We start from the raw sequence: 25,729 nt of genomic DNA, 5'->3' as shown, positions 1-25,729 counted from the left end.
TAAGGCAATACTTCCAAATGCCGTTTGGAATACGCATCACCTGACCACTGACGTGTCCATAACCCTCTACTGGTAGAAATGGACAACGCACTTAGACTTGATGCCAGTCGGCAAATATTCCGCTGTGCATCACGCATATATAGAAATGCATCTTTTAAATGCTCTATAGGCAAAAATATACTGTCCCTATCTAGGGTATCAATATTTTCAGTCAGGGAATCCGACCACGCCAACCCAGCACTGCACATCCAGGCTGAGGCGATTGCTGGTCGCAGTATAACACCAGTATGTGTGTAAATACATTTTAGGATACCCTCCTGCTTTCTATCAGCAGGATCCTTAAGGGCGGCCATCTCAGGAGAGGGTAGAGCCCTTACAAGCGTGTGAGCGCTTTATCCACCCTAGGGGGTGTTTCCCAACGCACCCTAACCTCTGGCGGGAAAGGATATAATGCCAATAACATTTTAGAAATTATCAGTTGTTATCGGGGGAAACCCACGCATCATCACACACCTCATTTAATTTCTCAGATTCAGGAAAACTACAGGTAGTTTTTCCTCACCGAACATAATACCCCTTTTTGGTGGTACTCGTATTATCAGAAATGTGTAAAACATTTTTTCATTGCCTCAATCATGTAACGTGTGGCCCTACTGGAAGTCACATTTGTCTCTTCACCGTCGACACTGGAGTCAGTATCCGTGTCGGCGTCTATATCTGCCATCTGAGGTAACGGGCGCTTTAGAGCCCCTGACGGCCTATGAGACGTCTGGACAGGCACAAGCTGAGTAGCCGGCTGTCTCATGTCAACCACTGTCTTTTATACAGAGCTGACACTGTCACGTAATTCCTTCCAACAGTTCATCCACTCAGGTGTCGACCCCCTAGGGGGTGACATCACTATTACAGGCAATCTGCTCCGTCTCCACATCATTTTTCTCCTCATACATGTCGACACAAACGTACCGACATACAGCACACACACAGGGAATGCTCTGATAGAGGACAGGACCCCACTAGCCCTTTGGGGAGACAGAGGGAGAGTTTGCCAGCACACACCAAAGCACTATATATATACAGGGATAACCTTATATAAGTGTTTTTCCCCTTATAGCTGCTGTATAGTTAATACTGCGCCTAATTAGTGCCCCCCTCTCTTTTTTAACCCTTTCTGTAGTGTAGTGACTGCAGGGGAGAGCCAGGGAGCTTCCCTCCAACGGAGCTGTGAGGGAAAATGGCGCCAGTGTGCTGAGGAGATAGGCTCCGCCCCTTTTTCGCGGACTTTTCTCCTGCTTTTTTATGGATTCTGGCAGGGGTTAAAATTCATCCATATAGCCCTGGGGGCTATATGTGATGTATTTTCGCCAGCCAAGGTGTTTTTATTGCTGCTCAGGGCGCCCCCCCCTAGCGCCCTGCACCCTCAGTGACCGAAGTGTGAAGTGTGCTGAGGAGCAATGGCGCACAGCTGCAGTGCTGTGCGCTACCTTGGTGAAGACAGGATGTCTTCTGCCGCCGATTTTCCGGACCTCTTCTGTCTTCTGGCTCTGTAAGGGGGCCGGCGGCGCGGCTCTGGGACCCATCCATGGCTGGGCCTGTGATCGTCCCTCTGGAGCTAATGTCCAGTAGCCTAAGAAGCCCAATCCACTCTGCACGCAGGTGAGTTCGCTTCTTCTCCCCTTAGTCCCTCGATGCAGTGAGCCTGTTGCCAGCAGGTCTCACTGAAAATAAAAAACCTAAACTAAAACTTTCACTAAGAAGCTCAGGAGAGCCCCTAGTGTGCACCCTTCTCGTTCGGGCACAGAGATCTAACTGAGGCTTGGAGGAGGGTCATAGGGGGAGGAGCCAGTGCACACCAGATAGTCCTAAAGCTTTCTTTAGATGTGCCCAGACTCCTGCGGAGCCGCTATTCCCCATGGTCCTTACGGAGTCCCCAGCATCCACTTAGGACGTTAGAGAAACAATAATTACAAAGGACTTTTAAATTATTAGCATGGGCATGCTTGTGGTAATCACACATCATGATGACTGCATCTCACAGGCTATTACATTTATCCCAATATATTATTGTACTTATTTATTTATTATTACCAGTTATTTATATAGCGCACACATATTCCGCAGCACTTTACAGAGAATATTTGGCCATTCACATCAGTCTCTGCCCCAGTGGAGCTTAGAATATATATTCCCTACCACAAGAACATGCACACATTCACACTAGGTTTATTTATTTATTGATTTTTTTGGAGCCAATTAACCTACCAGTATATTTTTGGATTGTTGGAGGAAACTGCAGTACCAGGAGGACCCATGCAAGTACAGGGAGAGAATATACAAACTACACAGTTAGGGCCATAGTAGGAATAGAAGCCATAACTTAGTTCTATGAGGCAGTAATGTGAACCACGCCATCCGTGCTGCTCTAAAACTCAGTTCATTATGCTATTAGGGTGATATAAATTTGAATTAAAAATGTGAAAGTCAGTCAAGAATTATTTGGGTTTCTTATATTTCTTCATGATTACTCTTTTACTTTAAACAATATTAACACTTGGGTGGCAAGGTTGTTACTATTGCTAATTTATAATATTGGGGCCACTAGATCAAATTCCCTCCAGGGTTATTTCAGACTGTGGAAAGGAACTGAAAAGGACTAGGAGCACCTGAGATAGAGTAGAAAACGAGTGCCTCGGCTCCAGAAATGAAGAATGAGCAGGATATCAGAAAACAGAAGTAAGGAAGTGCAGCATTTGGTACTTAATCAATTTTTGCACCAATATTATAGCAATCAATGTGTTTGGACGACCTTCCCTCGTCCCTCTTCTTTTTCCTCTTATTTTGAAATCACAATTGACTCTGTGTGAAGCTTTGCTAGTTTGTATCCCATATACCCTTGGTCAAATACTATAAGAGGGTCTAATAATTTAAATGTATTCATCAGTTGGAAAACCACTGTATAAATATACCTACACTGATCATGGATGTGTAAGATATCCAATTAGTTTTTACAAGCAATGTGGAAAGCCGACAGTCAATTCTTTTGATATAACCTTATTAAATACTATGAAAATGGACATAACTCTGACTCCACACCACCCTGTATCGCCCCGCCCATTCTCGCTATACTTTCCATTGTCTAGTCCTCATCTGATGATCTCTCCCATCTCCATCACCGTGGTGGGATCCACTCTCTTTGTCGATGACATGAGTTGATGCTTTTTCTCACCTGGAGCACTAAATTGCCTAGTTACAGCTTTGCCCTTAATGTTGGCAAATGTTCTCTAGTGCACTAGCTTTTTTTCATTGTGTACAATATTTCTACTCTCACCTACAGTAACTTCATTGAACTGCACTGTTTTTCATTTTGCCCTGACAATGTCACAACTGAAGGGCAAAAGAGCAAGTTCTTTCATTATATGAACCTGTTTTGATAAGTTAAAATTTACACAGGGAGATAATAACTCAGGGCAAAAGATATAATTTGATTTTACTAAGCAATGTAATCAGCATTTAATGCCATTTAGTTCACAGAAAACTTACATTTTACTGTTCCTTTTACTATATAAAAAGGAGTCATTGGTGGCATTTTTTATGTATCAGGGAGATCAATTGATTAGAATAGTAGCATTTTCATTTGATATCTGGTAGCATTAATGATGTATAAAGCACACAAAATGATAACTGGAGGCAAGCAACTTACTGAAATGGAACTCATAAGAACTGTATTATATACATAATTCTTCAGTAGTTTGACTATACTAATTCATAATAATATAATAAAAGCAGTATGGAAGAATCAAAACAAACTTCTATTGCGATTGTCAATGTCTATAAAAGGAGTTCAATCCCTGTAAAAAGAAAATCTATGGACAACATTTGGCCATGCCTCTTCCGATCACAATACGCACCTCTTCCTCCTAAGATCAGGTTCTAGACTATGCATTTGAATTATATATGTGTTACGTTGTACTGCACGTGACTATGGTGTATTTTCTATAGTTCATTGCTGTTATTAATGTGGTCCATTATCATGCATGCACTAGCAGTATTTACTATATATATTTATCAAGAGACCCAGGGCAAACACTCTCTAATGGTTAGGGAAACCAATGTATTTACCATATACTGTATATATTTATCAAGGGGCCCAGGCCATGCACTCTCTAATGGTTAGGCCAACCAATGTGGTGGCTGGCCACATGCCTACATATGGACCGCTACCACTGCATGAGTGTGGTATTGAAGGTTGACCACACTTAGGTCGACAGTGTCTAGGTCGACCACTGTTGGTCGTAACCAGGTCGACATGGTCTAGGTCGACAGGTCAAACGGTCGACATGAGTTTTTTTGTGTCGTTTTCACCGTACAGTGACCGGGAACCCCAATTAGTGCACCATGTCCCCACACATGGTGCTGCGCTCGGCACAGGTAACCGTTCACAATTGTAGTCCCCGTGGATCGTAAAGTATGACAAGTTAAAAAAATAAATAAATTTGAAAAACTCATGTCAACCTTTTGACCTGTCGACCTAGAAACCCTGTCGACCTAGTTACTGTGGACCAATAGTGGTCGACCTAGACACTGTGGACCTAAGTCTTGTCGACCTAGAAACTGGATACCCACTGCATTCCCCCAGATGGCCTTTCATACCCTAGTCAGATACTGAATACAGGCACAAACAATGAAAGTACTGTCCGCATCAGAAGTGAGTCCCCACAGCCAATCGGAAGCAGCTAACTAGTGCTGGTGACCGTAATCATCATTAGCAATGTTTTTGCAACAGTCCTTGCAAAGGTACGTTATGGTAAGTAGACACACATTAAGGTCCAGGTATTACTCCTTTCTCCAGAACCCTAGCACACTACATAGCGCATGACACATCAATCATTATGTGGCAAGGCTTTCTGCCCCTGATTTAATTACTTAGGCAGAAAGTGGGACCACCTGAACTAGCAAAGGAAGCAGCAGAGTGCTGGCATTTATACAGGTTACTGAACAGAGGGATACCTGTTGATAAGATAAAGATAATAGGCAACTCTAATGACATCAGCCCAAAACTTAAGTATCTGACATGCATTCCAACAGGGATAACTATATGAAAGAGAGAGATACACATGAGTTAGCACACAAGTGCCCAAACAAGTGGGAACCTGGCATTATTCTCCCTATGTAAGTACTACTATCTAGATTACATTGTCCTTATATGAGGCATGAGCAATTGCAATATAGAAAGTCTAGTACAAGGAATGCTTCCTAATTAACGTCTAAAGCTGGGTACACACTAGACGATTCTTTGGACAATTTGTCATTCAACAATGAATCATAATGGTAAATCGTCCAGTGTGTATGCACTATTGTGCACTCCCGTGAGTTTTCCGTTGCATCTTCTGCTCTACCCTACGTGCTGCTCAACCTGAGGATGTTGTTAATGATGTTTAGCACATCGTGCAGTGTGTACGCACTACCTACATATATACCTGATATATCGTTAAGGACCAAACGACCTAATAATGCACAATATATCATTTGGTCGTTAGCAAGGTTACACCGTGTGTATGCATTATATTGTTTGTTCAGAAGTTCAAGGGAAATCGTTGACAACATTGCATTGTTTGGCCATCGTCTAGTGTGTACCCATCTTACGGTTATTGTTCCAGGGATGCTTCAATGTAAATATTAGAAATACTTATATGAGCGAACTGTGCAAAATGAATGGCTCCTTTCCTAAAGGATGACTGCTTTATCTTAGAGTACCGGATATAATTACCATATTTTGCTATGCATATTATATGTGGGTTGGTAGATTCAGGACCACCCCAAATCAGCAGTACTATTAATTAGAAATGTTCTTAGAACATGTAAAGTTGCACGTTGCAAGTTCCATATCAGAAGCAATGGTATTTGTATTTCTCAATGGTGGTATTTAATGGACAAATTTACTTTGCACTTCTCCCTTCCTAGGCATTTGAAGAACAGAAAATAATATGTTTGAAACATAAAAGTCTGGAAGGTAAAAGCAGCATTAAAACAGGAGTAGATATGTAAAGTAGATGAATGAAGACAAGGGCTTCCAGCATCAGGGGAGTTGTTTAAGAAGAAACAGTGTCTGTTTGTGGCCAGCGGTAATCCTTTCCATTCAATAGAGTTTGCAGCTTGCTGATTCATATGATTGCATGCTGGCGCCCTACTGCCGAGGCCCTCCACTGAAATTAAATCCACTCTCTTCAGTTATAAATTATAATGCTCTATAAACAACACTCCCACTGGGAAAAGAGAGAGAGAGAGAGAGAGAGAGAGAGAAAGAGGAAGGGAGGGGAAATGACTGCATTCTAAGTAGTGCAACACCAGTATCCAATCAGTACACAAACCCAGCAGCACGAAAGGGGTATTGCTGTGCCTTCCAGCTCAGATGGAGTTAATGTCTTGCCACTATCCAGGTCTGAAATGCATGCATCTGACAGCACGCTGATGTAATTTATATGTTGTTTGATGTTAGAGTAGAGAAAGGGAAATGTGGATAGTAATGTGAGTCAAAAAGGAAGAGAACTTGGAAGCCAAGGAGCTTGCATGAAAGAGGAAAGCCAGGCAGCATTTTCCACAATGAGTTTAGAAATATATCAATGAGAACATCTTAGCTGACCCGAAGGAATAAGACTACGGTAGAGAAAAAAAAAACAATTCTGGAATATCAGTTATATCATAATCGCTCAAACATTTATATAATTAGCTTGAACCCATTTTATTCAGACATTTAAGGATTTTTTAATACCAAACCAGGACCAATTAATTAATCAATCTTAAAAACACAGAGTTAAGTGCATTTCAATTCTTAGACACATATTGCATACAGCATCCCACAAATGCTGGCACTATGTACAGATACATTTATTCTTATTAAGTATTTATAATCCACAGTCTTCCAAGACTTGTAAAGGCAATTCTGTAAAACAGTCAAATGTTACACTGCGGAAAGCCAGCCATGAAACATTAAGTTATGTAAAATATTGCTGTGGAAGTACAATTAAGTGTTGCTTTATGATCAACGGCATGTATTGTATATAAGCGTCAGCCAGCACATTATGTCTGTTGTCTTCTGCCTAACACATGTGTGGACACTGCTTTTTGCTCAATGAGGGGGCTCGAAGGCCAAACTTTCATGGCAGCCTCGGCCTGGCCAAGTGCTTCATTAAAGAAACCAAACTGCACATCCAATCTGGTTACTTGGCATGTCTAATTTTGGCTGCCTCAGAAAAGAAATTACATCAAGGAAACATTAAAAGATAAATAGCACTAGATGCTCCAAGTCTGAGGTAATTTGAGAGAAAAGGATGAGGAAAACGAAAAAAAAAAGAAAGAAAAAGAAAGTGGTATAGGGGAAAGGAAAGGAGGAGAGAATTCATTAATGAATGATTTAAGGTTTTAACCCAAAGCTGTTGGTTGACTAGCAAAATATAAAGTCCTCCGTGCAGGACAGACTCCACGCATTTGTTCCTAAAGCTTGTCAATATGGTTTTCATTTGCTGACCCCATAATAGTGCATGTGATCTGCACATAATGAGAGGAGAGATTGAGCTAAATTAAATAAAAGCAACTTATCTTGTTTGGGTGTCTGTATGAGTTTAAAGCATATCTATGAGTAAGGCTTTGCTTCTTGATTTACGGGGTCATTTTATTATGTTTGGATGAGCAGTGTATGAGAATGTTTTAAAAGCCATATAGACATTGTTGACATCGTTGTAATATATGTGATTTACCAGGTGGATTGTCTGTCTCCTAGCATTTGAAAGGCGTCTAGTATGGCTCAAAAAACCCCCACAAGAAACCACATCTGAAATGCTTCCCAAAAGACTTCTAAAAGGAAAAGTCATAAACGTATGAATGTGTTTTTTTGTTTTAAAATGTTGTGGCCCAGCTTGATAAATATCATATGCAGCAAGTTTAATGCTGCAAAAATAACAGTATAAAGAAAACACCGGCAGCGTTGATGAGCGTTAAATCTATAACAGTTTGCATTGTCCAAGCTGCATTTGATTTGATCTATATTTTATACATGGCATAAACAATGGCTTGCACTTTACTGTGTGGACCGTTCAGTCTACTAGAATATGAACACATTCCAGGTTACTCAAGCTAAACAAGGCAGTGTGCCCATTATTCTGTTGCCCATGCATGGTGTGATTTTAGTTGATCACTATCACCAAACTGACTGATCACTGTACTATATGTGGACACTAATCAATCACTATTGTATGTACAATCAAATCCTACCCCTATGCTTCAAAGTTCCTTGCGGCAGTTATGTGTTTTCTAGAAGAGTGAAGAAAGGAAAATCTGAGAGTATATGGCGATGACATGTGTCAAATATTCACGTTCAGAGTTTTCTTTTGTGATACATTTCTCTCATGCTAGCATCCAGATGGTAACTTGAGCTGTTGTAAATCCACATGTACTTTGGACTTTTAGATCAGCCATTTGGAATGCAATAGCTTTAAAAGAAAGAAATACAACCCTCATAAGTTTATTATCTATGTCAGTGTAAAAAATAATAAATTATAAATATATATTTCACTACATAATGAACACACTGAAAATTATCTGGCGATTTTCATGTATACATACAAACATCATGAGAATATCTGTACTGTGTAGGCGCAGTACTTATTAAAATGAAACGCATATTCCATCCTTTATCAAATATATATCCCGGTGTACTTGAGGGTGCCAGTATATAGTAGTTGTAGAGATATTCAAAATGGCACTCACACAAATACAGTATATACTGTGTGTATATATATATATATATATATATATATATATATTTTATTACATTTTATTTATAAGGCGCCACATGTGTTTCGCAGCGCCGTACAAAGGACAGTACAGGGGACAAAACATTGCATTACAGTAAATAAATAACAGAAATAGAGTACAGGTAACAGAGCACCACACATTCTCAAGACATAATACAGCTAAGATGTAAGTATCGAGGGAGTGATCATCGTACTACTAGAGGCTGGTGGCCATAGATGGAGATGAGCCTTTACTAGCAGGATAAAGATGGTCGTTGAGTAGGGGAGAGCTGTGAGTGAAATGTGTTGAGACGAGGGCTTAGATAACAAGAGGAAAGAGGGCCCTGCTCTGAAGAGCTAACAATCTAATGGGGAGGGGCGACAGACAGATGACAAGAGGTGCAGGCAAGTGGGAGGTAGCCTGTTGGCAGTATGCAAGCAAAGCTGAGATGTTCACGGCATAAGGCAGGGGGGTGGAGGCGCGGCTTCAGCACTGGGTTATGCATCGGGAGGGAATGCTTTGATGAATAGGTGGGTTTTTAGTGCCTGTTTGAAGCTTTGCAAGGTCGGGAAGAGTCTAATGGAGCGGGGGAGTGCGTTCCACTGAAGGGGTGCAGCACGGGCAAAATCCTGAACTCGTGCATGGGAAGCAGTGACCAGGGCGGTGGAGAAACGACGGTCATTAGTCGACCGTAGGGGACGGGAGGGAGTATGAAGGGAAAGGAGGTTGGAGATGTGGGGAGCAGTGGAATTAGAGATGGCCGTGTATGTGAGGGTGAGGAGTTTGAAGAGGATTCTGTAGGGGAATGGGAGCCAGTGTAGATTTTGTTGAAGGGGAGTGGCAGATGTGGTGCGGCGGGAGAGGAAGATAAGCCTAGCTGCGGAGTTCAGGACAGATTGGAGGGGAGCAAGAGAAAAAGAAGGACCTGGCACCGGTATAAATTGTAATGGAATGGAAAAGAGGCCAAAGTGGACAGATATTGAGAAGGAAAACGCTTTCTCAATTATGGTCCTTATTGGCGGTGCGCCCAGAGCTAGAAAGTATCTGTACATACACACGGAGAGAAAGAAAGCTCTGGTGTGGGCGCACTCTTAGGGGAAAAAAAATCAAAAAAATATATATATATAATTTTTTTGAAAAATGAATAGAAAAAGTTGTAAAAGCAATATTTATTAGCAAATTGATTAAAAGTTATTTGTTATCCCACTATGATCAGAAAGTGTCTAGGTGTTGGTTAATATGAAATTAAATTATTATTTTGTATTATACTTTATTGGAAATAACCAACAGAGGTATAAGACAGCAGGAGACAAAGAGAAAAAGAAAGAAATGTTCTGGTCTCGTTAATCACACAAGATAGATTAGAAGGGTTGCAGACACTGGCTAGTCTAGCAACCGTTTCTCCTGACCAGCACAGAAATTCTGTGTTACTGACAACAGAGAGATCCAATAATATATCTTTGAAAGACCAATACAATGGTCAATGTCGGACAAATTACTGATCACCAGATATACCATCAATCACAAATTGAAATTTAGAGACATATCTGACCATTTTTGGAGCATAATGCAGACATAGCCATGCTGGATGGAAAAGAAGAGCAGAAGGAAAAGGAAAAGCAGAGAGGAGGGGAAAGAAAAACCGGGTACGTTTGGAAAAGACAGGAGAGGGGGTATAGAGGTGAAAAAGTGGTGATCCTGCTGTTGGTGTCCACCCTTCTAATGAAGGGGAATAGTGTCCTTCTCTACAACACCAGGTATTCCCAAAAAGTCTCCTTTGAGGTACTGACCCGGCCCAACGCTGCTTAGCTTCCAAGATCGGACGAGATCGGGCATTAACAGCGTGGTATGATAGTAGAGAGGCTATCTACCAATGAGAGTGCACCTATATAAGAGGAGTGAAGAAGAATGGGGAAAAGGGGGGAAGTGCAGTAATGGTGTGGATCTGCTTTCCTCGTTAGGCGGGGGGACTCATCTACCTGATGGCAAATGATACCCCTGGATCGAGGATGAGAGTCCACAGAAAAAGGCTGGGTCAGTGAAAAGAGGGTATGATAGAGTTGAGGGTAACGGATAGATTGTCCAAGGGAGGAGGATGGCGTGCCTGTTGTCTCTATATAGGAAAAATTAGCATGCCATGCACAATACACAAAGATTGATGGACGGTTCCTGGGAAACTGGAACCAACTACGTCCTGTGCCTAAGCACTAGGTGGTGTGATGGTGTAAATTCACAGTTTTAGCACAAGGTTAGCATGTTGTCTGAAGCATATACAGATAAATTACTAAGTCATATAATTAGATGTCAGATAGGCCACAGACTATGCGGTAGGTGGAGAACCACCAAATTGGAATTACTACGTCTCTATACCATGATTGTGATTAACATCTATGAGGTAAAAGACAAACAGGTTTGATACTCATGATAGGTGTAAATCCAACTCCAGGAACCTCTGGTAATCAATGAATATGTCTGAAGGAATCTCCTGCTGGGATCCCGTGAACACAAAGATTGATGGACGGTTCCTGGGAAACTGGAACCAACTACGTCCTGTGCCTAAGCACTAGGTAGTGTGATGGTGTAAATTCACAGTTTTAGCACAAGGTTAGCATGTTGTCTGAAGCATATACAGATAAATTACTAAGTCATATAATTAGATGTCAGATAGGCCACAGACTATGCGGTAGGTGGAGAACCACCAAATTGGAATTACTACGTCTCTATACCATGATTGTGATTAACATCTATGAGGGATCCCAGCAGGAGATTCCTTCAGACATATTCACTGATTACCAGAGGTTCCTGGAGTTGGATTTACACCTATCATGAGTATCAAACCTGTTTGTCTTTTACCTCATAGATGTTAATCACAATCATGGTATAGAGACGTAGTAATTCCAATTTGGTGGTTCTCCACCTACCGCATAGTCTGTGGCCTATCTGACATCTAATTATATGACTTAGTAATTTATCTGTATATGCTTCAGACAACATGCTAACCTTGTGCTAAAACTGTGAATTTACACCATCACACTACCTAGTGCTTAGGCACAGGACGTAGTTGGTTCCAGTTTCCCAGGAACCGTCCATCAATCTTTGTGTTCACGGGATCCCAGCAGGAGATTCCTTCAGACATATTCATTGATTACCAGAGGTTCCTGGAGTTGGATTTACACCTATCATGAGTATCAAACCTGTTTGTCTTTTACCTCATAGATGTTAATCACAATCATGGTATAGAGACGTAGTAATTCCAATTTGGTGGTTCTCCACCTACCGCATAGTCTGTGGCCTATCTGACATCTAATTATATGACTTAGTAATTTATCTGTATATGCTTCAGACAACATGCTAACCTTGTGCTAAAACTGTGAATTTACACCATCACACCACCTAGTGCTTAGGCACAGGACGTAGTTGGTTCCAGTTTCCCAGGAACCGTCCATCAATCTTTGTGTATTGTGCATGGCATGCTAATTTTTCCTATATAGAGACAACAGGCACGCCATCCTCCTCCCTTGGACAATCTATCCGTTACCCTCAACTCTATCATACCCTCTTTTCACTGACCCAGCCTTTTTCTGTGGACTCTCATCCTCGATCCAGGGGTATCATTTGCCATCAGGTAGATGAGTCCCCCCGCCTAACGAGGAAAGCAGATCCACACCATTACTGCACTTCCCCCCTTTTCCCCATTCTTCTTCACTCCTCTTATATAGGTGCACTCTCATTGGTAGATAGCCTCTCTACTATCATACCACGCTGTTAATGCCCGATCTCGTCCGATCTTGGAAGCTAAGCAGCGTTGGGCCGGGTCAGTACCTCAAAGGAGACTTTTTGGGAATACCTGGTGTTGTAGAGAAGGACACTATTCCCCTTCATTAGAAGGGTGGACACCAACAGCAGGATCACCACTTTTTCACCTCTATACCCCCTCTCCTGTCTTTTCCAAACGTACCCGGTTTTTCTTTCCCCTCCTCTCTGCTTTTCCTTTTCCTTCTGCTCTTCTTTTCCATCCAGCATGGCTATGTCTGCATTATGCTCCAAAAATGGTCAGATATGTCTCTAAATTTCAATTTGTGATTGATGGTATATCTGGTGATCAGTAATTTGTCCGACATTGACCATTGTATTGGTCTTTCAAAGATATATTATTGGATCTCTCTGTTGTCAGTAACACAGAATTTCTGTGCTGGTCAGGAGAAACGGTTGCTAGACTAGCCAGTGTCTGCAACCCTTCTAATCTATCTTGTGTGATTAACGAGACCAGAACATTTCTTTCTTTTTCTCTTTGTCTCCTGCTGTCTTATACCTCTGTTGGTTATTTCCAATAAAGTATAATACAAAATAATAATTTAATTTCATATTAACCAACACCTAGACACTTTCTGATCATAGTGGGATAACAAATAACTTTTAATCAATTTGCTAATAAATATTGCTTTTACAACTTTTTCTATTCATTTTTCAAAAAAATTATATATATATATATTTTTGATTTTTTTTCCCCTAAGAGTGCGCCCACACCAGAGCTTTCTTTCTCTCCGTGTGTATGTACAGATTGGAGGGGAGCAAGATGGGAGCAAGCGAGGCCAGTGAGGAGGACATTACAGTAGTCAAGTCGTGAGATGACCAGTGAGTGGTTGATGAGTTTAGTTGCATATATACTGTATGTATGTCATACCTCCCAACTGTGTCCTGATTATGGTGGGACAGTCCCGTTTTTCAAGTACAGTCCTGCTATTCCACCTGGAGACCGCAGTGTCCCACGGTGTGGGGGGCAGTTGAAAGGCCCCCCTGTCACTTGCTGCTCTGAATAGATGCTGTGTGCATGTATGCAGCATCTAATAATGAGAAGTAGGGACTTGTGGCATGTACAGGAGCGCACAGAGTGCTCGGCATGACCCTGCAATAACAAAAATGGAAGCGTGACTTGTGACTGGGGCATGTGTTCCTCTCCCATGCCGGCACAAGTTGGGAGGTATGTATCAGGAATGTGCGGTGAGGTAAAAGGCCGAGCAGGCACTGGCTAGTACCAGAGCCAGATTTACACACAATATATGAGCCCAAGGGTTCATGTAGGCATTACACACAGGTGCGGCAGTATAAACTGCTGGAAAATTGGTGAGTTTTGATCAGATATGGGCAGAAAAAGCTAGGCAGGGGAGGCACTGTCTCACCTGTCATAGACTTTTTACTCCAGAGTTTTGACTATAAAAATTATTAGACTAATACAAAGAAGATATTTCTAATATACTCTTTGTATTTTCCATATACTTTATATAATCAAAACTCTGGCATATACTGGAGTATGACAGGAAAGGTTCTGTGTCACCTCACAGCACATCACTGATATATATGTGTGTGTGTGTGTGTGTGTGTGTGTGTGTGTGTGTGTGTGTGTGTGTGTGTGTGTGTGTGTGTGTGTGTTGTGTGTAGGGTGATTTAAAAGTTGCAGTACACCCTTTTGTTTCAAAAGCTGTGCAGGAAATGGGAAAACTGCATACTGCAGTAAAGTATAAGTGAGGTGGGCTATCTTTTAGAGTATGTACCGAACATGGGCGCCATCTTGAAATCGGCCATCTTGAATCTAAATCAGTTTTTTCAAATAGAAAGGGTGTCGTGTAACATGTCAAACAACATCAGAATTTGCTGAAAAGTTTATTGCTGCAAACAGAGGGAGACACACACAAGAATAGTGTTTTTTTGTCTGTTTTCACTAGTTGGAATCTTTTATATTTATGGTACTTATCCCAGGAAGATCTAATCCTCTTATTAGAGCATAGTTGTGGATCCAACCTAATCTGAGATTACCACTCTTCGTTGAGAGTATATTTAACAAACCACTTTGAACCATACCGCTGCTGAAGTTCCCGAAGGGCCGAAATGCATTCGGTTGTTCTTGGATCTATTGTATAATCACCTGTACTGTCTAAAGAGGATTTCACCTAAGAGCTCAAACGTAAGGGTGAGGTGATAGCCCAACAACGCACCCTTTTGACATAGACAGGTTATGAATGTTACTATGTATGCTGTATGACACGCGGGATGGTATCAGGATCCTGGCGCTTGGGATGCCAGCAGTCAGAATACCGACAGCGGCATCTAAACACGTAGGATCCCAACACCTGTTAGGTAAGTATCTCAACCCTCCTCTACTTCCCCCCCCTAACCCACCCTTCCTGCAGACTGACCCTAACTGTCTGTTTCTCCCCCCTACAGCCCAAGCCTAGCCCTATCCGTCTCCGGTGTGTAAACCTACCCCCCCCTCATCCCGTCCACAGCCTAAATGTAACCCTACCATCCCTACAGTCTAACCCTAACCCCCCCTCTCCGCAGCCTAAACCTAACCTTCCCACCACAACAGTCTAATACTAACCCTCCCCCTTCAGCCTCAACCTAACATTCACCCCCCACATTTGGGATGCCTGCAATCGGAATTCTTGTGCCGGCATTTTCATCCATGCCGGGATTCCGTTGTTGGCATTCCGACTAGTGCCGGGATTCTGGTGTTGGTATTCCGACTATCGGACTCCCGAATGCCAGTATGCTGACTGGATTTCATATGCACCACCTTCTAATGGATAATGATGATTTCCCCTTGACCTCATGTAACAATACTGATAAAACAAGTGGCCACTATATAACCACTGCAGTAATAATGAAGGCACAGTCATTTTATGAAATTCTCTATGGCCTGCGGGTACAAAGTTGGCAAAACACCACAGATAGATATTAAACCACTATGTACAACATATATTTACATATTAGTCATTTGGAAAACAGTCTATGAAGGCTATCAATAAATCTGGTTATGCTATAAGACCAGAGAGGTTCTATTTAGGGGCAACTGGAAACCCTCTGTGTATGCCTATGTCACTGACCATGCAGACAGCTGTGAGAGGAGTGATAACTGGACAGGAGAGGTAAAAGTATGCACAAAGGGTGGTATGCCTAACAAAGTGAACAAACTTTATATAATTATTAAGAATAAAACTTTTACATACAGTATACACAGGTAAATGTTGGTTATTTAAAAAAAACGAAACAAAAAAAACAACTATACTTTCAAGCTCGCACACATTGTACCCTGCCCTTCAAGAACAACTAAACCAAACACTGCTATTCTATGGCCTGATCTAGCAATGCTTAGCAAGCAGTATAATTAGGCACACAACCACTCTAATGTCATTTATTCTAAACTACCTTCATGAGAACTGAATGTTAACTTTATCGCCGCCACTGTACTTCCAGCTCACTTATTTTTACTTTGTTTTTTACATATATTGCTCAACTACCTTGAAATATTGCAAAAGAAAAGTTTATATGTTAAGTGCTCTAAAATGTTTACATAATAGGGTTAGTGTAGCAACTTAGCTAATTTATGAGTACACTGTACAAGAAGTGGGTTGATGAAGTATCAAACTTCTAAGTGCAGTTAAAAGATGTTACAGGACAAGATTTACTAGCACTTAAATACTGCCATTCAGCACAATAGGAATCTGTCATCTATCAATCTCCAGGAATCTTTAGACCATCAGTCAGGGAGGGGTACGCAGCAGAAAGCATTACCCAGTAGCACCAGAGACACTTGAGCAACCAATATCGAAAATAAAACTGCTCTTTAATGTGACTAAAATGCACTTTTAGATTCCAGCTCCCATAAACATATCTAAAATATAACCTCTTTCATATTGATAGTCTATACTCTCTTTCGTCTGGCTCCCTAATTGTAGGCCAGCAAATTACCCAGTCTGAGAGCATGTATGAGTCTCGTTCTATGAGACTTTCAAGTCAACACAATATGACTTTTCCTCAACAATTTAAAAGGACAAAGATGGACAAAGTTTCACACGCACACCTTTAAATCAGGTAAATCACATAAATAACACAGAGCTCATAACAAAGAAATAATAAAAATTAGAAACTTAAATTATTATTGTGGCATTCCACCTGATACTGCTGAGCAGGAGAGAACTGCTGGACTTCACATCTCAGGGGAATCCTCTGATTGGAAGAAATGCCAGAAAAAGTAAAATTCTGTATTTTTGTTTACATTAAGACAGAGGGGTATATTCAATTGCAGTCGAAAGTTGCCATCTGTCAGAAAGACGTCAGTTTTCGACTTTTTTTTAGGTCAGAAGGGGTTCCGACCTATTCAATAGACCATGGGATTTCCGACTTGTCGGAAGCACGTGGATTGGCGGAATAGCGCTGATCCCGTGCTTCTGTCGGAAACGGGGCCAAATCCTACAGGTTTTGGCTCCGTTTCCGGCAATCTCAATACAACTTTAAAAAAAAGTCTGACTGAGGAGATGAGGGAGCTGAGAGGAGGAGATGGGGGAGAGCAGCGGGGAGACGGAGGAGAGCAGCGGGGAGAGCAGGAACCCAGCGGCTACAGCAGTATAGCAGGAGGATGGGGCACCGCCGCCGCTCACGGCAGCATCCACCCGGCTCCAGCAAGCGAGGTCCCGCTTGCTGGAGCCGGGTGGACACTGCCGTGAGGTCTGGTGGTGGTGCCACATCCTCCTACAACACCGCTGTAGCCGCTGGGATCCTGCTCTCCCCCGTCTCCTCCTCTCAGCTCCCTCATCTCCTCAATCCGACTTTTTTTTACAGTCGTATTGAGATTGTCGGAAACAGGGCCAAAACCTATCAGATATGGCTGTTCATTGAATAGGTCCTGTCGGATCCATTACGACAAATGCATGTTGGAAAGGATCCGACTTTAATTGAATATACCCCAGAGACTCCCAAATGCGGTCCACAAGGCACCCTAACGATCCAGGTTTTAAAGCTATCCATGGTTCAGCAGAGATTGGTAAATCAAATTGACTGAGGTACTAATTAAACCACCTGTGGCCAAGCATGGATATACTTAAAAAAGGACCTTTAGGGTGTGTAATTCCTAGAGAATAGACACATACAGTATATAATAGGGTTCATTTTTGTCAGGAGCTAGTTACCCAGGATGTGGTAATCGGTCTGGTAATCGGGATGCCGGTGGTCGGAATCCTGGTGCCGGAACACCGACCGCCGACATCCCCAGGGTCTTAGCCCCAGGAAAAAATTGGGGCGCCTGTCAGGGTTAGGGTCCTGGGAAAGGGGGGGTTTAGGGTTAGGCACTAGAGGGTGGTTACCCATAGCCAACACCCCTAGTGTCTTACCCCTAGTCCTCTGTCGGCATTCTGAAGATTGGGATGCCGGTGTTGGTCATGTAACCGCTGGCATTCCGACCGACGGTCACAGGTATCACACCCATTTAACCTACCAGTATATTTTTTTTAGAAATATATTATACTGTATATATATACCGTATTTGCCGGCGTATAAGACGACTAGGCGTATAAGACGACCCCCAACATTTCCACTCAAAATATAGAGTTTGTTATATACTCGCCGTATAAGACTACCCCCTTCCACACACCAAATAAAACGTAAAAGAACATCAGATTTGTGACATACTGTATATTATGACCTGATAAGAGATTTGGATAGGGAGTATTTATCAAGGTATGCATAAGAAGGGGGGAGGGGGCGAGGAGAAAGTTGTAAAATGTATAAAAGTATACCCCTGTGTGCATTTAGTGTTACCGGTTTCACATGAGTGCCATTAGTATTAGTATTAGTGCCATTACAGTACCTGTCATTGTCACCATTGTACGGCCACAACGCGACTGCAGCGCCTCCGCCCAGTCCCTGCATCTCCCTGTAATTGGCATTAGTGACCCGCCGCGGCCGCACTGGATATCGCGCGATACTGGATGGTGAGTAGAATGAGGTGGACGGGCATCGGGAGGCCACTATGGGCACCGGGCGAGTATCGGAAGGCCACTATGGCAGCTATGTCTATTCCAACTGAAGTGCACCCGGCGTATAAGACGACCCCCCCACTTGGAGGCATGTTTTTCAGGGCAAAAAAGTAGTCTTATACGCCAGCAAATACTGTATATATATATATATATATACACACTGCATTAAGCTTGGCACTCAGGATGAAAAAGAGCACTTAGCAGGAGTGCCTTCCCACCATCTTAATCAATAGTTACCAATGTCTTTGTATACCAAAAACGAGGCGCCACTCCCCAGTTCCATAAGCAAAGGTAGTGTATTACAGGAATATCATAATCTCTATAAGCGTCAACGTTTCAAGGCCACACTGGCCTTTTCATCAGGATGTAGCAACAAGTGAACAGTGCAGGAAACATATATAACAACTGTGTCAGTCATACCTTTATAAGATGTATTCAGCCCGGCGTGTACAAAGACATTGGTAAATATATATATATATATATATACATACATACATACACACACACACACACAAATCAGGCAGCACTCCAGACTTTAAATAAATAAAATATATCCTTTATTCCTATGTCCTATATATATATATATATATATATATATATATAGAGAGAGAGAGAGAGAGAGAGATAAACTATTTCTACTATGAAAAATTAAATCAAGAATAGACTCATCATTAATAGAGGTTATCAATACTGCTAAGGCAGCATTAAGTGAAAGACCCAACAGAGATTCCAGCAGCCCGCACTTCCCAGCAGCATTAGTAGCTGTGCTTATACAGGCTTCTCCTACTGCAGGCCAGCTCTTCTGTTTATTAGACAGTAGCAATTTTATTGGTGTTTTAGACATTAGCAACGTCTTTGCAACTGCTGCTTCTTGGGGAACAACAACTAATTGTGAAAGATCAAATAAGTTGAAGCAGCAAAGACATACAAAAAAAATAAGAATTTACTTACCGATAATTCTATTTCTCGGAGTCCGTAGTGGATGCTGGGGTTCCTGAAAGGACCATGGGGAATAGCGGCTCCGCAGGAGACAGGGCACAAAAGTAAAGCTTTCCGATCAGGTGGTGTGCACTGGCTCCTCCCCCTATGACCCTCCTCCAAGCCAGTTAGGTACTGTGCCCGGACGAGCGTACACAATAAGGGAGGAATTTTGAATCCCGGGTAAGACTCATACCAGCCACACCAATCACACCGTACAACTTGTGATCTAAACCCAGTTAACAGTATGATAACAGCGGAGCCTCTGAAAAGATGGCTCACAACAATAATAACCCGATTTTTGTAACTATGTACAAGTATTGCAGATAATCCGCACTTGGGATGGGCGCCCAGCATCCACTACGGACTCCGAGAAATAGAATTATCGGTAAGTAAATTCTTATTTTCTCTATCGTCCTAGTGGATGCTGGGGTTCCTGAAAGGACCATGGGGATTATACCAAAGCTCCCAAACAGGCGGGAGAGTGCGGATGACTCTGCAGCACCGAATGAGAGAACTCCAGGTCCTCCTTAGCCAGGGTATCAAATTTGTAGAATTTAGCAAACGTGTTTGCCCCTGACCAAGTAGCTGCTCGGCAAGGTTGTAAAGCCGAGACCCCTCGGGCAGCCGCCCAAGATGAGCCCACCTTCCTTGTGGAATGGGCATTTACATATTTTGGCTGTGGCAGGCCTGCCACAGAATGTGCAAACTGAATTGTATTACACATCCAACTAGCAATAGTCTGCTTAGAAGCAAGAGCACCCAGTTTGTTGGGTGCATACAGGATAACAGCAAGTCAGTTTTCCTGATTCCAGCCGTCCTGGAACATATTTTCAGGGCCCTGACAACATCTAGCAACTTGGAGTCCTCCAAGTCCCTAGTAGGTGCAAGGCACCACAATAAGCTGGTTCAGGTGAAACACTGACACCACCTTAGGGAGAGAACTGGGGACGAGTCCGCAGCTCTGCCCTGTCCGAAAGGACAAACAGATATGGGCTTTTTTGAGAAAAAAACACCAATTTGACACCCGCCTGGTCCAGGCCAGGGCCAAGAGCATGGTCACTTTTCATGTGAGATGCTTCAAATCCACAGATTTGACTGGTTTTAAACCAATGTGATTTGAGGAATCCCAGAACTACGTTGAGATCCCACAGTGCCACTGGAGGCACAAAAGGGGGTTGTATATGCAATACTCCCTTGACAAACTTCTGGACTTCAGGAACTGAAGCCAATTCTTTCTGGAAGAAAATCGACAGGGCCGAAATTTGAACCTTAATGGACCCCAATTTGAGGCCCATAGACACTCCTGTTTGCAGGAAATGCAGGAAACGACCGAGTTGAAATTTCTTTGTGGGGCCTTCCTGGCCTCACACCACGCAACATATTTTCGCCACATGTGGTGATAATGTTGTGCGGTCACCTCCTTTCTGGCTTTGACCAGGGTAGGAATGACCTCTTCCGGAATGCCTTTTTCCCTTAGGATCCGGCTTTCCACCGCCATGCCGACAAACGCAGCTGCGGTAAGTCTTGGAACAGACATGGTACTTGCTGAAGCAAGTCCCTTCTTAGCGGCAGAGGCCATAAGACCTCTGTAAGCATCTCTTGAAGTTCCGGGTACCAAGTCCTTCTTGGCCAATCCGGAGCCATGAGTATAGTTCTTACTCCTCTACGTCTTATAATTCTCAGCACCTTAGGTATGAGAAGCAGAGGAGGGAACACATACACCGACTGGTACACCCACGGTGTTACCAGAACGTCCACAGCTATTGCCTGAGGGTCTCTTGACCTGGCGCAATACCTGTCCCGTTTTTTGTTCAGACGGGACGCCATCATGTCCACCTTTGGTATTTCCCAACGGTTTACAATCATGTGGAAAAAACTTCCCGATGAAGTTTCCACTCTCCCGGGTGGAGGTCGTGCCTGCTGAGGAAGTCTGCTTCCCAGTTTCCATTCCCGGGATGAAACACTGCTGACAGTGCTATCACATGATTTTCCGCCCAGCGAAAAGTCCTTGCAGTTTTTGCCATTGCCCTCCTGCTTCTTGTGTCGCCCTGTCTGTTTACGTGGGCGACTGCCGTGATGTTTTTCCCACTGGATCAATACCGGCTGACCTTGAAGCAGAGGTCTTGCTAAGCTTAGAGCATTATAAATTTACCCTTAGCTCCAGTATATTTATGTGGAGAAAAGTCTCCAGACTTGATCATACTCCCTGGAAATTTTTTCCTTGTGTGACTGCTCCCCAGCCTCTCGGGCTGGGCTCCGTGGTCACCAGCATCCAATCCTGAATGCCGAATCTGCGGCCCTCTAGAAGATGAGCACTCTATAACCACCACAGGAGAGACACCCTTGTCCTTGGATATAGGGTTATCCGCTGATGCATCTGAAGATGCGATCCGGACCATTTGTCCAGCAGATCCCACTGAAAAGTTCTTGCGTGAAATCTGCCGAATGGAATTGCTTCGTAGGAAGCCACCATTTTTACCAGGACCCTTGTGCAATGATGCACTGTTTTTAGGAGGTTCCTGACTAGCTCGGATAACTCCCTGGCTTTCTCTTCCGGGAGAAACCCCTTTTTCTGGACTGTGTCCAGAATCATCCCTAGGCACAGCAGACGTGTCGTCGGGATCAGCTGCGATTTTGGAATATTTAGAATCCACCCGTGCTGTTGTAGCAGTATCCGAGATAGTGCTACTCCGACCTCCAACTGTTCCCTGGACTATGCCCTTATCAGGAGATCGTCCAAGTAAGGGATAATTAAGACGCCTTTTCTTCGAAGAAGAATCATCATTTCGGCCATTACCTTGGTAAAGACCCGGGGTGCCGTGGACAATCCAAACGGCAGCGTCTGAAACTGATAGTGACAGTTCTGCACCACGAACCTGAGGTACCCTTAGTGAGAAGGGCAAATTTGGGACATAGAGGTAAGCATCCCTGATGTCCCGGGACACTATATAGTCCCCTTCTTCCTGGTTCGTTATCACTGCTCTGAGTGACTCCATCTTGATTTGAACCTTTGTAAGTGTTCAAAAAAATTTTTTTAGAATAAGTCTCACCTAGCCTTCTGGGTTCAGTACCACAATATAGTGTGGAATAATACCCCTTTTCTTGTAGTAGGAGGGGTAATTTAATTATCACCTGCTGGGAATACAGCTTGTGAATTTTTTCCCATACTGCCTCCTTGTCGGAGGGAGACCTTGGTAAAACAGACTTCAGGAGCCTGCGAAGGGGAAACGTCTCGACATTCCAATCTGTACCCCTGGGATACTACTTGTAGGATCCAGGGGTCCTGTACGGTCTCAGCGCCATGCTGAGAACTTGTCAGAAGCGGTGGAACGCTTCTGTTCCTGGGAATGGGCTGCCTGCTGCAGTCTTCTTCCCTTTCCTCTATCCCTGGGCAGATATGATCTTATAGGGACGAAAGGACTGAGGCTGAAAAGACGGTGTCTTTTTCTGCAGAGATGTGACTTAGGGTAAAAACGGCGGATTTTCCAGCAGTTGCCGTGGCCACCAGGTCCGATGGACCGACCCCAAATAACTCCTCTTCCTTTATACGGCAATACACCTTTGTGCCGTTTGGAATCTGCATCACCTGACCACTGTCGTGTCCATAACATCTTCTGGCAGATATGGACATCGCATTTACTCTTGATGCCAGAGTGCAAATATCCCTCTGTGCATCTCGCATATATAGAAATGCATCCTTTAAATGCTCTATAGTCAATAAAATACTGTCCCTGTCAAGGGTATCAATATTTTTAGTCAGGGAATCCGACCAAGCCACCCCAGCTCTGCACATCCAGGCTGAGGCGATCGCTGGTCGCAGTATAACACCAGTATGTGTGTATATACTTTTTATGATATTTTCCAGCCTCCTGTCAGCTGGTCCTTGAGGACGGCCCTATCTATAGACGGTACCGCCACTTGTTTTGATAAGCGTGTGAGCGCCTTATCCACCCTAAGGGGTGTTTCCCAACGCGCCCTAACTTCTGGCGGGAAAGGGTATACCGCCCATAATTTTCTATCGGGGGGAACCCACGCATCATCACACACTTTATTTAATTTATCTGATTCAGGAAAAACTACGGTAGTTTTTTCACATCCCACATAATACCCTCTTTTGTGGTACTTGTAGTATCAGAAATATGTAACACCTCCTTCATTGCCTTTAACGTGTGGCCCTAATAAGGAATACGTTTGTTTATTCACCGTCGACACTGGATTCAGTGTCCCTGTCTGTGTCTGTGTCGACCGACTAAAGTAAACGGGCGTTTTAAAACCCCTGACGGTGTTTTTGAGACGTCTGGACCGGTACTAATTGTTTGTTGGCCGTCTCATGTCGTCAACCGACCTGCAGCGTGTTGACATTATCACGTAATTCCCTAAATAAGCCATCCATTCCGGTGTCGACTCCCTAGAGAGTGACATCACCATTACAGGCAATTGCTCCGCCTCCTCACCAACATCGTCCTCATACATGTCGACACACACGTACCGACACACAGCACACACACAGGGAATGCTCTGATAGAGGACAGGACCCACTAGCCCTTTGGAGAGACAGAGGGAGAGTTTACCAGCACACACCAAAAACGCTATAATTATATAGGGACAACCTTATATAAGTGTTTTCCCTTATAGCATCTTTTTTATATATTTCTAACGCCAAATTAGTGCCCCCCCTCTCTGTTTTAACCCTGTTTCTGTAGTGCAGTGCAGGGGAGAGCCTGGGAGCCTTCCCTCCAGCCTTTCTGTGAGGGAAAATGGCGCTGTGTGCTGAGGAGATAGGCCCCGCCCCTTTTTCGGCGGCCTCGTCTCCCGCTCTTAACGGATTCTGGCAGGGGTTAAATATCTCCATATAGCCTCCGGAGGCTATATGTGAGGTATTTTTAGCCAAAATAGGTATTCATTTGCCTCCCAGGGCGCCCCCCTCCCAGCGCCCTGCACCCTCAGTGACTGCCGTGTGAAGTGTGCTGAGAGGAAAATGGCGCACAGCTGCAGTGCTGTGCGCTACCTTTAGAAGACTGAGGAGTCTTCTGCCGCCGATTCTGGACCTCTTCTTACTTCAGCATCTGCAAGGGGGCCGGCGGCAAGGCTCCGGTGACCATCCAGGCTGTACCTGTGATCGTCCCTCTGGAGCTGATGTCCAGTAGCCAAGAAGCCAATCCATCCTGCACGCAGGTGAGTTCACTTCTTCTCCCCTAAGTCCCTCGTTGCAGTGATCCTGTTGCCAGCAGGACTCACTGTAAAATAAAAAACCTAAGCTAAACTTTTCTAAGCAGCTCTTTAGGAGAGCCACCTAGATTGCACCCTTCTCGGCCGGGCACAAAAATCTAACTGGCTTGGAGGAGGGTCATAGGGGGAGGAGCCAGTGCACACCACCTGATCGGAAAGCTTTACTTTTGTGCCCTGTCTCCTGCGGAGCCGCTATTCCCCATGGTCCTTTCAGGAACCCCAGCATCCACTAGGACGATAGAGAAAATAGTTGACATTCATACTGCCGACAGCAATATTAGCAGCGTTCATAAATCAGAACCATTATGGAGTTAACTAATAGCAATCTGCTGTCTGGAAGAGTAGTGCAAACATAGCAGCAGTCAGTTCAGTGACCAATCAATATGCAGCTATTAAACTCTCAGCCAATTACAGGATGATTGGCTAAGCAAACAAAGAGTTATTGGTTGTTTAGCTGGGCCTTGTCCCCTGTTTCTCATTCTGCTTCTACCTCCCCCCCCCCCACCCTTTTTCCTGTTAGGCAAAACACATCTGCACACACCTGATACTCATCTGTGCCTGTGCCGCTGTACAGTCTTGTTAAATTGTTACCACCTTTTCCACAAGCCGTTTTGGCAATTAACCTCCCGGCCAAGCACTTCAAAGAAAACAACTGTTACGTTTAACCTCTCAAAGCCTTCGAAGGATTCCTTCGTGATTTCTTCCCCCTTCTGAACACTTTCATCCTGAACCAAAAATGTAAGACAGATAAGATTGTGCTTCATTTTGCCTTCCTATTTTTTTTTGTTTTCTTAACTCTTTAACCTGTGACTTGTCTCCGCTGAGGACAAAAATATTACTTCATAATCATAATCCTGTCCTCACAAACCCATCGTAGGATATTCTTGCCAGACAGTCACAATAAAGACAACTGCAGA

General features: G+C 43.5%; 1 protein-coding gene and 2 pseudogenes across 6 annotated transcripts in view; 1 reads left to right on the top strand and 2 right to left on the bottom strand.

Annotated features, from left to right (window-relative positions):
- The window catches only part of BCAS3 (BCAS3 microtubule associated cell migration factor), a 2,144,796-nt gene that overhangs the window by 659,115 nt on the left and 1,459,952 nt on the right, over nucleotides 1-25,729 (bottom strand). Inside the window, exon 24 of one of the 6 annotated variants that reach the window (XM_063954020.1) lies at nucleotides 8,100-8,486. The exons of the other annotated variants lie outside the window; for them this stretch is intronic. Coding sequence (XP_063810090.1) covers nucleotides 8,401-8,486 — 86 coding nt within the window. The 3' untranslated portion in view covers nucleotides 8,100-8,400. Of the gene's footprint in view, nucleotides 1-8,099; nucleotides 8,487-25,729 lie in introns of those variants that run through there. 6 annotated transcript variants of the gene reach the window in all.
- On the bottom strand, nucleotides 10,533-10,650 carry LOC135052559 (5S ribosomal RNA; annotated as a pseudogene).
- Nucleotides 12,535-12,652, top strand: LOC135052548 (5S ribosomal RNA; annotated as a pseudogene).

This window comes from Pseudophryne corroboree, chromosome 2 (genome assembly GCF_028390025.1).
Source record: "Pseudophryne corroboree isolate aPseCor3 chromosome 2, aPseCor3.hap2, whole genome shotgun sequence".
Classification (NCBI taxonomy): domain Eukaryota; kingdom Metazoa; phylum Chordata; class Amphibia; order Anura; family Myobatrachidae; genus Pseudophryne; species Pseudophryne corroboree.
Note: the sequence above shows the minus strand (reverse complement) of the source record. Positions and strands in the feature narration are given on the sequence as shown.